Source organism: Camellia sinensis, chromosome 8 (assembly GCF_055761805.1).
Source record: "Camellia sinensis isolate YWXY chromosome 8, ASM5576180v1, whole genome shotgun sequence".
NCBI classification, from domain to species: Eukaryota; Viridiplantae; Streptophyta; class Magnoliopsida; order Ericales; family Theaceae; genus Camellia; species Camellia sinensis.
This window is the reverse complement of record NC_138968.1, coordinates 192,502,342-192,516,161: the sequence shown is the minus strand read 5'-3', so window position 1 is coordinate 192,516,161 and position 13,820 is coordinate 192,502,342. Positions and strand designations below refer to the sequence as shown.

General features: G+C 39.0%; 1 protein-coding gene across 2 annotated transcripts in view; it reads left to right on the top strand.

Moving 5' to 3' along the window:
- LOC114311031 (cytochrome P450 71D10-like) overlaps positions 1 to 13,820 on the top strand; it is a 32,301-nt gene that overhangs the window by 1,941 nt on the left and 16,540 nt on the right. Inside the window, exon 2 of one of the 2 annotated variants that reach the window (XM_028265980.2) lies at positions 2,022 to 2,757. The exons of the other annotated variant lie outside the window; for it this stretch is intronic. Coding sequence (XP_028121781.2) covers positions 2,022 to 2,642 — 621 coding nt within the window. The 3' untranslated portion in view covers positions 2,643 to 2,757. Of the gene's footprint in view, positions 1 to 2,021; positions 2,758 to 13,820 lie in introns of those variants that run through there. 2 annotated transcript variants of the gene reach the window in all.

Sequence of the window (13,820 nt, the reverse complement as noted above, 5' to 3'; positions counted from 1 at the left end):
TTATCGTTACATAAATTTCTAAAGTCTTAATTCAAATCGAATTAAACCGATTTATATGGTTTAGTTCACAAGTTGACGGCTCGATTACAATTTTAATTTTTTGGAACCATAACAAATGGTTCGATCTTTAATTTACTCTTAAACTTAATCAATTCGATCCGTGTACACCCTACCAATATAACACCACATTTTTATCAGAGAAAGAGAGAGAGAGAGAAAGAGCATATATATATATATATAGAGAGAGAGAGAGAGAGAGAGAGAGAGAGAGAGAGAGAGAGAGAGAGAGAGAGGGATAAGGAGTGTGAGTTCACCTCTTCACATGGACCATTCCATGTCATTGAAGGTGAATTGAAAATTCTCAATTAGAGCTCTCAAGTATTATTATTTATTTATTTAAATATATTAAGACTTCATTTGAAAAGTGACTTGTAAGCTAGCTTATCAGCTTATTGGCTTATTTGGATTACATTACATCTTTATTTTTTTACATATTTTTTTATAATGAGCCAAAATATTAACTTATAAGCCACTTTTCAAAACAATCTTAAGAATGTCATTATCAACTTAGGGAGCGGTATGGTGATGCTAGGGCTCAAGTTCTAGTGCAGGATATATGGTCTCTAAGGCCTTGTTTGTCATAAATTTTTTTAGTTAAAATAATTAATAAAGATAAAAGTTATTTTAGTGAATAAGAAAAAATATTGCATTCAAATCATAATTATTTTATTTTTCTCTCACAATCATAAAATCAACTAAAAAAGAAACTATTATTCTAAACATAATTTTTTTACCTATGCCAAAATAATTAAATAGTCAAATTGTCAAATTAAAAAGGCCTATCACAAACAAACGAGCGCTGACTACGGGACCTTGCACTATTTTTAAAATTTATATTTATTATTTATTTTTTAAATATAAATATTATAAAATTATCTTATTGTAATTATAAGGTAAATGTAAAACTTTTCATAGATAATTTTAAAATCAACCATTTTAATCATTTTAGGGGTCTCCTTATTGAATGGTATATTCCATCAATCTAATTTTCAGATTGAAAAATTTCTAAAATAACATATTTATTGTCATTTTATTTTATTTTAATCACATCATTTCTTTTTTAAAGTACATTATTTCTTATATATGTATATATATATTTTCATAAAAAAATAAAAAATTATTAAAATAATCTATTATCAAACAACCCCTAAATAGAATGTTAATTTTGTGACTTTTTGGTTAGCCCACATCGTAGTTTAATTCAAAAAAAACTTTCTTCAAAGTTTTGTATAATTATTCGGTCAAGTTTGTTTTTTGTTTTACTTGCGCAGCTACACCATAGCTACATTAATAGTTTTGAGACGTGAAGTTAGCTATTTTTTATTTTAAATTTTTAAATTTTTTTTTATTGTATATATTTATTTTAGATTAAATTTATACTTTTAGAATATACTTTCTCAAATTTTATTTTTTACAAAATTTCTCAAATTTTCAACCGAGAAACCTTTTGAAATTTGAAATTTTTATTGATTTCTTAAAAAAAGATCAATTTGTTACTATTTCTACTGAGAAATTTCTTGATTTTGTAAAATTTCTTGATTTTGTAAATTTTACAAAATCACAAAATCAAGAAATTTCTTAGTTTTCAAAAAATTTCTTAGTGCTAAAATTGAAAATTTTTGTTTAAAAAAAGGAGAGAAATTTCTCAATGCAAAAACTCATGAATTTCTCAACAAGCATAATATAGATTTTGTTTGATAGATTCCCTACAAAAAAATTCTAAAAATATTAATTTTCAAGTGTGCACATCATTTCAATACAGCTCTATATTGCATGCATCTTATTTTAGGGCATTTGTTAGAGGTTTGAGATCAACATTGATGTGTTGTTTCATTTTTCATGCTTTCACATTGCTGTGCATAGCTTCAAAAGATATATAGGCATGAAGATGGGTAACTATTTTTTGAAGAATTCCTAGCAATATCAATAACCTAAATTGAATGCCATCAACCTCATTCCAGGACATTTTCAGTGCTGGAAGTGAGACATCATCAGGAGTTATAGAGTGGGCGATGTCAGAAATGCTAAAGAACCCAGAAATGATGAAAAGGGCACAAGCTGAGGTAAGACATGTGTTTGATGGAAAAAGAAATGTCGATGAAACTTGCCCTCATGAATTGAAATACTTAAACTCAATAATCAAGGAAACATTGAGGCTACACCCCATTGTTCCTCTGTTACTTCCAAGAGAAAGCAACGAGCGATGCACAATTAATGGATACGAAATACCTGTCAAGACCAAAGTCATTGTCAATGCGTGGGCTATTGGTAGAGATCCCAAACACTGGAACGAAGCAAAGAAATTTGATCCAGAGAGATTTCTCAACAGCGCAATTGATTTCAAGGGGGCATGTTTCAAATATATACCATTTGGTGCAGGAAGAAGGATATGTCCGGGCATTGCATTTGCTATTCCTAATATTGAGCTTCCACTCGCGCAATTGTTGTATCATTTCGATTGGAAACTCCTCGGTAGAATGACTCAAGAAGAACTGGACATGACAGAGACCTTTGGTTTGGCTGCACGAAGAAAAAATGATCTTCAAGTGATTCCCATTCCTTATCATCCTCATGTTAAATAGTGAGACCTTAATGAAGATATATATGTTAGATGCTAGTTTTATATGTTCCTATGGTATTGTAAACTTGTAATGACTATAATAAATGTGCAATCGATAGTCATGGAGTTTCTTTTCATGTTCATGGTACAAAAAGTATGGAAGAGATTCAAAACCAATAATTTATGTTGGTGAGTCAGTGATGACTTATCATTTAGATTTGGGAATATATTGTCAAAAATAATTATTTTTATAAGAATCCTCAGATGTCGTACTCAATTTATTTTAATTAATAAAATTTAAAAAATTCACTATTTTTTGTTCTTATTTTGCAGGCAACTGTTTTGTGTGTACAATTACCTCTTTGCATTAGGTTTCATTTCCCTAGAAAAAATGTTTAAGACCCACAAATGTATCTGTTGGCTACACATTTTGTGCTAGCCAATGACAATTCAACACGTGGCAAAGTAAGGGTAATATGGGGAGACCAGGTAGGTCTTTGATCCTGACCATACACGTGGCAGTCACTATTAGTTGTTATAAGATCTAAGTAGTAGCGGATCAATAAAGAGACACATGGTGACGTGGCTTCAACGGTTGCTCATATTCAAATTTGAATATAAGGGGGAAGCCTAACTGCAAGTGAAGACGTAGTGGAACTACTTATAAGGTCGCATGATCAGCGATTATGGAGGAGCAGTTCGACGGTTTGAAATGCAATTCGACGGTTAACTTCGGAAAGTATAAATAGCAGGAAGGACTTCAGAGAAAGTACGGAGAAAAATCTAAAGAATCACTTTACATATTCTAGTGTTATTTCCTGTCCTTTATATTCCTGTATTTTTAGTTTCTGCGCTGCACTTCATTTGTAGGAGTAGTTGTCAAGTACATTGCCGCTGTAATTCTCTACGGAACTGAGATCATTGTAAGTTCTTTTTATACTAATGAAATACTCCAGTTTAGTTAACTGTTCTTATGTTCAGATTTTCTGAAGTTTAATTACCAGTAAGCCACCAGTAAAAGTCCTCTTTATTGAGGCCGAAAGAACCATAACACAATCGTCTGAATAATTGTTTGGCAATTCTGTAAGGACTGATTGATCCTTGCTGGCACGCTCATAATTACGAAAGTAACCTTCGAAAGCCAAAAAAGCCAACATATATTTTTGGCACGCCCGGTGGGACTTCTTAAAAACAAAATGGCTAGACGTAGGAGACAAGGAGAAAATGAACGTTTGGAAGAAGGCGTGGAAGGAGAGGTGGAGACATCCAATCCAGAGGATAATGTGATAACACATCCTGTGGAAACTCCTATCCTATCAGAACCCATGGTCGAACAGACCAATACCTCAGAGCGAATACCATTTGTTCGTAATAGTGGATGAGACCAAGGAATTGGACCATCCAGTGTCCCATCTACTCAGCCAGTCAATCCGTGGGGCGGCTTGGTAGATGCCATGGGACAGCAATTAGTAAACACAATGGAAAGGTGGGCAGTATCCTTTTTGGATCGAATGAACAACCACCAACCAACGAATGTAAGACACATAGAGGAGGTAAATGTCCCTCAGCAAAGATTGGCTAGAGACAAACAGCCTATGCAAGCTAATGGACATTCTAATGGTCAAACTAGTAATCAGAACCATGAAAGACTACCACCTCAGTCTTGGTACGAACCCATTTTGAGGCTTGTAGCAGGCCAGAATGCCTCAATGTTCAACAGTGAAGCCATGCAGATTGGTGGATCTAGCCCGGTACAAGAAAATGGCATAAGAATGAGTCCAAATCCCACATTCGAAGCCATACCTGGTACCAGGGGGTTCAATAATCCTATATTCGAATTTATACCCGGGGGGTTGGAAGGTTTTCCTACAAGTGGAAGGGATACAATACCTGTTCCAATACCTTTCGTGGGTCCTTTCGCAGGACAGGCTCAAAGAGGTTACCTACACCCCCAACAGCACCCTCTACCACAGGGACAGCCAGTCCCAAATGTACCACCTTATGGACCAAGAGGACCACAAGCACAAGTGTGTCCACCAAATCCTGTGTTTGTGCCCCTAGTGGTGGTTCAGCAGGCACAAAATATGGTCCCTAGGGACCAGATCACTGAGATAGTTAGGGAGTTGTGTGGACCAATGGCTCGGGGGGTCCAAACCCCTGTGTATAGAAAACCATACCCAGAATGGGTCGATAGGGTACATGAATATCTAAGAGGTTTCAGGGTACCAGATTTTGTCCTCTTTCATGGGAATGGAAACCAATCAACAGTAGAGCATATTGCTAGGTTTGCCGCTCAATGTGGTGAATTCACCAATCATGACTATATGAAATTAAGACTATTCCCGAATTCTTTAACTGGGGGGGCGTTTGTGTGGTACGTTAATCTTCCACCTGGTTTCATCCAGACTTGGCAACAAATGGAAGAGGCATTTCATGCCCAATTCTTCCAATCTGAACCAGAAGTTTCCATGGCAGACTTGGCAAGATTGAGTCAAAGGCCTGAAGAAAAGGCTACTCAATTTATTTCTAGATTTAAGAGAGCTCGAAATAAATGTAGAGTAATCTTACCAGAAACGGAATTCGTAAGATTGGCTGAAAATGGCCTAGAATTCAGGCTTCGAAAGAAGTTTGATTCAACAGAATTTAGAGATTTAGTGGAACTGACTTATAAAGTATCTAGATATGAAGCTTTACTAGAAGAAGAACATGATCGAAATAATGCATCATATAGGACATACTACAAAGATCCTAATTATGAGATTGATGCAGCAGAGATTGTGGGAAAGGAGCCTATGATCTGTGAAGCATTAGTTCATAAAGATACGACAATAGACCAGCAGTTTAAAAAGAAAGATCTCCACAGGAAATATTCTTTCGATTTAACTAAGGCAGATGACATTTTTGATCATTTGCTTGCTGCCAACTTCCTTAAGTTACCAAAAGGTGTTAAAATCCCATCTCTTGATGAACTTAAAGGAAAAATATATTGTAAATGGCATAATTCTTGGTCGCACTCGACTAAAAACTGTGTTGTTTTTCGAGACAGGATCCAAGAACAAATTCGGAAAGGGAGTTTGAAGTTCCCAGCCAAAGCTGAAAAAGCCATGGGGATTGATAGCAATCCATTTCCAGAAATTGGAGAGGTGGAAGCCAATGTCATCATGTCAGACTTTCAGAACCTGTCTTTGAAAGAATTGGAGGAAGTCAATGTACAGATGCATGTGGCCAATCAGACAGCAACCAAAAAAGACCTTAGAGGTCCACCAACTATGGGATGGGATTTCTCACATCAGAAGGAGGATTCTGATGAAGAAGCACTGGATGATGATTCCCTAGAGGCAGCCGTAATGCAACGAATGTGTCCCAGGTGCAGACTGAGTTATAAGTGGTTGAAAGGCCTTCCAGTCGATGGGAAGCAGTACTACAGGGATGTGCAGAGGCGTCCCAAACCAACCAATGCTTATAATAAAAGGCCGTATCCGGCTAATGTTAGGCGGCAGTCACTAGTGGTTGAGCCTGCAGGTGAGAGAATGCATGCTAAAGGCAAGAAGCCCTTATATGACTCCAGATCACCTAACTATTACAGGTTGGAGAGTAGTCATTCTGAAAGAAGGTTGGAGAAGAGTTCAGGTTTTGGGATCAAAACCAGGAATTGGCCCCTTGGGCCAGCTTCACGAAGGACAGAAAATGATCACCATCATCGAGAACCTGAATCAGGCTCAAAGCTTGGAGACAGGGCCAAACAATTTTCTTCACAGCCAGCCTCGAAGGTGTCGTCGAAGGAAGAAAGAGGTAGTTCAACGTCTGGGTCAGTAGGTTCGTGGGTACCTGGAGTCCCAGATTGGTTTGTGATGCAAAACAAATCCAGAGAAATGCTTTCCCAAAGGAATTTTGGAAATCAAAGTAGGATGGTTAAGTCTCCTTTGGTGGCTCCCAACAACTGGGTATTGCTGAAACACCCAAGAACGAGGGAACCAGATATGGTCCCCGTTATTTCCAGATCACAAAGGAGAAAAATTCAGCGCAGGTACACCCAATACCAGAGAAACCTGAAAGAAAGTGGAGAGAGCTCTTCGATGATCCAGACTGGAGAAAAGAATAATCGAAAGTCAGACCATAGTTCAAAGCCAGTTACACAAAACAAGGTGGATCGTAGCAGAGAACAGTTGGTCAAGGTTCATTTTGAACTAAAGGCCAGAGAGAAGGAAAGTCTAGCAGGGTTGGAGAAAGCTCTGATGGAGAGTGGTAGCGAAACGGAAGAAGATATTGGCGTAAGCCAGAAGAAAGAAATGATGGAAGAAGAAATGTTCGAAGCCTTCATGGCTGAGCAAACATTTCAGGTTGAAAAGCCAGCTGAGGAAAACCATTCGAAGGGACCCGTTAGCAATGAGATACCAGAATGCATCATGCAGGATGTTTCTGAGGAAGTCGATCAAAGTGACCTAGAGGGGAAACAAGTACAGCCAGCCATCCAGTTCGGCTCGTTTCCCCCAGTATCAGTGAACATGGTACACATACTACCACAGGAATTCCAAGCTGGAGATGAGAATCAAGAGGGGCAGGAAGCTGATCCAATTCAGATCTCTAGTGAAGATTCACAAGCAAGTATGGTGCAAGATAATTTCGAAATGGTTACCCCGATGGAAACTGAATATGAGAGCGAGGAAGTGGTAAGCATTAACCTCTCGTATCCATTTGAATATCCCTCGAATTCCATGACGCAGCATGTTAAGCCTTTGTACATTAAGGCCTTCTTCGATGGAGTTCAGTTAAACCGAGTCTTAGTGGATAATGGAGCGGCGGTGAACTTATTACCAAAATCTTCTTTGAAGAAATTAGGGAAGAGGAATCCCAGGTTGATCCCAACCAGTACAACCATCGCTGGTTTTGCTGGAGACAAGCAAATGGCCCAGGGGATTCTACCCATCAATCTCAGTGTGGGAACCAAGGATTGTATGACGGCGTTTTTCGTCATCGATAGCAATGCAAAGTACAATGCCTTACTTGGTAGAGATTGGATCCACACTAATAAATGTGTGCCTTCCTCTCTGCATCAAAAAATGATAATAGCTCTAGGCAATGGGAGGACGGAGGAAATTAATGTAGATCCTCAGCCTTTCGTAGCCTGTGCTGATTTCGCAGAAGCCAAGTTGTATATTGACGGTGTGGCACCGCTCTGTATACTGATGGAATTCGATGGTTCAGCCGAAGAAACGGCTGATGAGGAAGTAGCACGTCTGAAGCATTTAGTCCAGGAGAGTGCTGGTGAAGAATTAGAGGTTAAAGATGACAATGATGCCTGGTTATAGGCAGCAAGATGAAGCACCAGAAGCCAGGCCTTTGGCTTTAATCAAATTTTCAATATTGGATGTAAAGTCAATAGTCCAGAAAGTTCGAGAGCAGGAGAAAGAGGTCATGATGATTGGCTGCAAGCTGGAGAAGCAACAAGCCAGAGTTTTAACTCTTGATAAATACTGTGCATTGGACATAGAAACAAAGGTCCAAGAGATACAGGAAGAAGAATCCTTTTGGACAGATTTTGTCCATGAGAAGGAAAATAAAGAGGAGGAATCAAAGAGCCTGGAAGCAAAACACAGCAAGGAGATTCCTGCGGAGTCAGAGAAGATCAAAGAAGGAGTTCCAGTAAGTACTCAGATGCAAGACCCTTTAGAAGAAATAAATTTGGGGGAAGATTCTGTACAACAACCCATTTATATAAGTGCTTGGTTGAGTTCTCCCGATAAGGACCAGTTGTTGGTTATTCTAAGAAGATATAAAGATTGTTTTGCATGGTCATACAATGAACTACCTGGATTGGATAGGTCATTGGTGGAACATAGGCTTCCCATGAAGCCTAACTTCAAGCCATACAAACAAAAACCAAGAAGAATGAGTTCAGAGGTGATCCAGAAAGTCAAGGAAGAAATTCTTAGACTACTCAAGGCAGGCTTTATCAGAACAGCCAGGTATGTTGAGTGGCTATCTAATATTGTACCTGTAGTCAAGAAAAATGGCAAAATGAGAGTATGCATTGATTTTAGAAACTTAAATCTGGCAACTCCAAAAGATGAATATCCTATGCCTATAGTAGATTTGTTGGTAGATAGCTCAGCAGGACATCATATTTTATCAATGATGGATGGACACTCAGGCTATAACCAAATCTGCATTGCGGAGGAAGATGTTCACAAGACAGCATTAGGTGCCCTGGGAATATTGGGACCTTCGAATGGGTTAAAATGCCGTTTGGCCTGAAGAATGTTGGGGCCACATATCAGAGGGCTATGAACACTATCTTTCATGACCTTATTGGTGGGTATTTGGAATGTTATATTGATGACATTGTGGTTAAATCCCAATCCATGGAGGAACATTTGTTTCACTTAGAGGCAGCCTTTGAAAGAATGAGAAGGTTCAAATTGAAGCTTAATCCTCTTAAGTGTGCTTTTGGCGTATCATCTGGAAACTTCTTGGGCTATGTAGTACACAAGAAAGGAATACAGATCGACCAGAATAAAGCCAAAGCCATCATTGAAGCCAGACCTCCATCAAGTAAGAAAGAATTACAAAAATTCCTTGGTCAGGTTAATTTTCTTCGAAGATTCATTTCTAACACTGCAGGGAAAACTAAAATTTTTTCTTCCTTATTAAGGCTGAAAGATGAAGAGGAATTTGTGTAGACAACGGAGCATCAAAGTGCTTTCGATGGAATCAAAGCCTACTTGGCCAACCCTCCGGTACTGATGCCACCAAATGGCGTTAAGCCTTTGAAGTTGTACATAGCCACAGCAGAAGATTCATTGGGAGCTTTTTTGGCCCAAGACAATGAGGAAGGCAAGGAGCAAGCTGTATATTACCTTAGTAGGTTTTTAAATTCTTGCGAATGTAAATATTCAGCTGTAGAAAAGCTTTGCCTTGCATTGTATTTTGCTGTAATGAAATTAAGGTATTACCTTTTGCCTACAACTGTCTTGGTAATTGCAACCACAGATTTGGTTAAATACATGTTATCTAGACCTATGTTGAAGGGAAGAATTGGTAAATGGGTATTAGCCTTATCAGAATTTCACTTAGAATATGTGCCCCAAAGGGCAGTGAAAGGACAAGTTTTAGCCAATTTTTTGGCAGACCATCCATCTCAAACAGAGGGTCAAGAAATAATGGAACTCAGTATGGCTAGTGTTGAACCATGGCAAATGTGGTTCGATGGATCGAAAGCCAATGGCCTAATTGGAATTGGTATAGTAATCAAGTCACCGCAAGGAATTGAAACCACACATGGTTTAAGAATAGATGGAACTGCTTGTTCTAATAATCAAGCTGAATATGAAGCTTCGATAGTAGGATTGGAAATTCTTATTGGACTACAAGTACATGCAGTTGACGTATTTGGAGATTCCCAATTGGTCGTTAACCAAGTAAAAGGGATTTTCAAGTGTCAAAGTATAAGTATGTTGCCTTATTATGTCGTCGCATTACATTTGCTCTCTTAATTTGAAATAGTAAATGTAACTTATGTCCCGAGATTCTTGAATAATAGAGCTAACGATGTGGCGCAGAAAGCTTCGAATTTCAAGAGTAAAGATGGTACCCATTGGGATGTAAGCTAAACGACATACCAAAAACCTATACCTCCCTTGAGTGAGAGGAACATGGTCCTGGAAATCAACTATAATGATCTGCAGGAACAGGATTGGAGACATCCAATAATACAATACTTGGCTGGCCCATCTTCGAAAGCCAGTAGAATAATTAAATTGCAATCTATGCAATATATCATATACAACAATGACCTCTACAAAAGATGGGGAGATGGTCTATTGTTAGAATGTTTAGGGCCAAAAGAAGCATTAATAGCTATGGCTGAAGTTCACGAAGGTATCTGTGGTGCACATCAGCCTGGTGTCAAAATGAGATGGCTGCTTCGAAGACATTCCTATTATTGGCCGACTATTCTTAAAGATTGCATAGAATATGCAAAGGGTTGCCAGGCATGTCAAAAGCATGGTACAATAAGGCATGTGCCCATAACTGATCTACATGCAGTAGTAAAGCTTTGGCCATTTAGAGGATGGGCCATGGATATGATGGGGAAAATACACCCCCTTCTTCGAAGCATCATTGTTTTATTTTGGTGGCAACTGATTATTTCACCAAATGGGTCGAGGCCAAACCATATAAAACTGTAGATCAGACGGAGGTTGTTGGGTTCATTAAAGATTTGATCCATAGGTTTGGCATCCCACAAATGACAACGGTCGATAATGAGACTGTTTTTGATGGGAAAATGGTGAAGTCTTTTGTGGCTGAGTTCGGGATCAGCCTTGTGAACTCCACTCCATATTACACACAAGCCAATGGTCAAGCTGAGTCATCTAACAAGTCCTTAAAAAAGGGAATACAAAAGGTTGTGGAAGATAATCCGAGAGATTGGCACAACTTATTGTTAGATGTATTGTGGGCTTATAGAACTTCCCCAAGGTCAAGCACAGGAGTCACTCCTTATGCCTTAGTTTATGGGCATGATGCAGTGTTACCAGTGGAGATCAATGTTAAATCCTTAAGGGTAAGATGCCAAAACCAGTTGGATCCTGAGCAGTACTATCAAAGTATGTGCTTAGAATTAGAAGATATAGATGAAGCTAGAATCTTGGCATTAAACAGCATTCTCTTTCAGAAGAAGAAAGCAACCAAAAATTATAACAAGAAAGTCAAGCACATTAGCTTCGATGAAGGTGATTTGGTGTGGAAGACAATACTCCCAATAGGGATTAGAAGCCATAGATTTGGTAAATGGTCACCTAACTGGGAAGGGCCATATCAAATTCATAGAGTTTTGCCTTTTGGAGCATACCATTTGAAAGATTTAAGTGGTTATGTGCATCCCAAAAAGATTAATGGCAGATATTTAAAACCTTATTTTCCAACTATTTGGGAAACTCAGGAAAAGTGTAGAAAATAAACACTGAGTACAAGAACATAAAATAGTAAACAAGGAAATATTTTATAAAGTGTCAAGCACATTGTGCCACAAGTTGGCCCAAAAATCATTACAATGATTCAGCTGTTTTTGTACAACGGATCTCCTATTGGTAAACGATGAAAACAGTTGAATAGCTGCAGCCATATCTTTCTTTTGATCAGCCAATCCTTGATTGGTGATTTGCAGTTTGAGGTCAGTTCTGAGTAAGGCTTGATTCACTGCAGAAAGCTCCTCTTCGAGTTGAGCCTTCCTCTCCAGCAATTGAGTTCGGAAATGAGAGGCAGAGGAGTGTTGTTCCTTAAGCGTTGATACTTCAGTATGCACTTGAGAAACAAAACTTTGATCTCTGACCAATTTCTCATCTGCGGCCTTGGCAGCATGACAGATGCTGATGTAAAACTCAATGGTAGCTGCTGCCTGAGATAGATGGTTAGAGACATCCATACCAGACTGCTCAGCAAGTTTGCAGCATTGAAGAAACCCGTTTTTTATTATAGGCCTTTGTAGAGCCTCGAAGGGAATCCTCGAAAAAGAAATTAGCAGGTCTAGACAGGTGTCCAAGTCTATCGAAGGCACAGAAGGTGGACTGCTGGAGGAAGAAGAGCTCTTAAGGATTTCCAGCAAAGAATCAGCTAAAATTAATGGCTCAGTCTCCTCATCGAATGACGGAGAAGTATAAGTGATGTCAAAAAGGCTAGCTAATCTTGCTTCAAAAATATCAATTTCATCAGTAGACATGAGGGGAGCAGAAAGAGTTGCCTTGGGAGACACAGAAGATTGCATAGCAACAGGAGAAATGGATGGAGCATCTTTGATGGTCTCCATGGTCCTGGTCACCAATGAATCAAGAGAAGGAGGGTTGGAGCTAGGTAAAGATGGTGAGTCTCGAATTGGAGAGCTGTCAACACTCATCAAAGACAAGGTAGCACTTGGAGCCTCCTTGGAAGGGGAGAGAGGAGCAAGACTCAGTAAAGAAGTAGATTGGGGAAAGTCAAGAGTCAAGTGAGAAAGATAGGGAGCTAAACCAAGAGGAAAAGGTATAGGAATGCTTGGCCTCAGGAAAAGTGAAGAAAATCTAAACCCCGAAAATGGAAGTATGGTCTGAGTAGTCCCTACATCCTGCGTCTGATCTGCTTCGAATGAAACTGAGAGAGGTATCGAAAAGATGAGCTCAGAAGTTGCTGCTGCATGAGGAAGAAATATAAAGCAATGTCAAACCTTGATACCAAAGGCTAACATAGGAAAAATCGCAAAAAAGCATAAAATTACCTGCTCTAGAAGTATCGACGATAATTGGGGAACTGTGAAGGGTGTAAGCTCTGGCAGTCTGTTGTCGTCTTACAGTTTCCCTTTGTAGTGTGTCAGCAGCAGCAGGTTCATCTCTCATAAACTATTGCTGCCGCCTCTTCTCAGCTCTTTCAAAGACAATCATGGCTTTAGGATGTTCTTGCTCTATTGTCTTGATGACTGCTTTTCCGATGGTATCTTCGACTGAGATAGGAACAGGAGCAGACACCTTTTTTCTCTTCTCTATGGCTTCGGCAATCGTCTCAGAATCAGAATCTTCGATCATATCGGAAGGAGAGACAGTTACCTTTCTTTTCCTTTTCCTCTGTATTGGCAGGGTTTGCTCTTTCTCAATTTCTTTCTCAACTTTGCCCTCAAGTTCTTCAAGCTGCGACCTAGATTCCAGAAAGATGAGTTCATCTTCTGACTCTCTGGCAGTTATTAAGTCGGATGAAGAAACGATCGCCCTCTTCTTTCTTTTCAAAAATAACTCTTCCTCTTTATCTGATTCTTCCTTTTGTTTTCCTTGAATATTGGGTGTTCCCTTCTCGAGTTCAAAGAGGCTCCTCTTCTTTTATGATTGACCACCTCCACAAAAGAAGAATGAAAGATAAGGCAAAATACATTATAAAAGACAAAAGGAGAAGAGATAAGGGTATACCTTTCTTCGAGGCAGCTCGAGTGACCCTGGGTGGAATTGAAGCAGCAGGGGCAGCATGTGCTAATTCTGAAACAGTGGAAGAAGTGACCTCTCCAGTTTCTTTGGGCTTGGTCACATCCAACACTGCTAATAGGATTAAAGGTGGAATGGCCAGATAAATCTCCATGTTAGTTACCCACCAGTTTTGGTACCTCTTCAACACGGTACCTTGGGGAATGAAAGGAGTGTATTCAAAGTTGGCTAAGTCATCTACAAATTTCAAAGTTGCT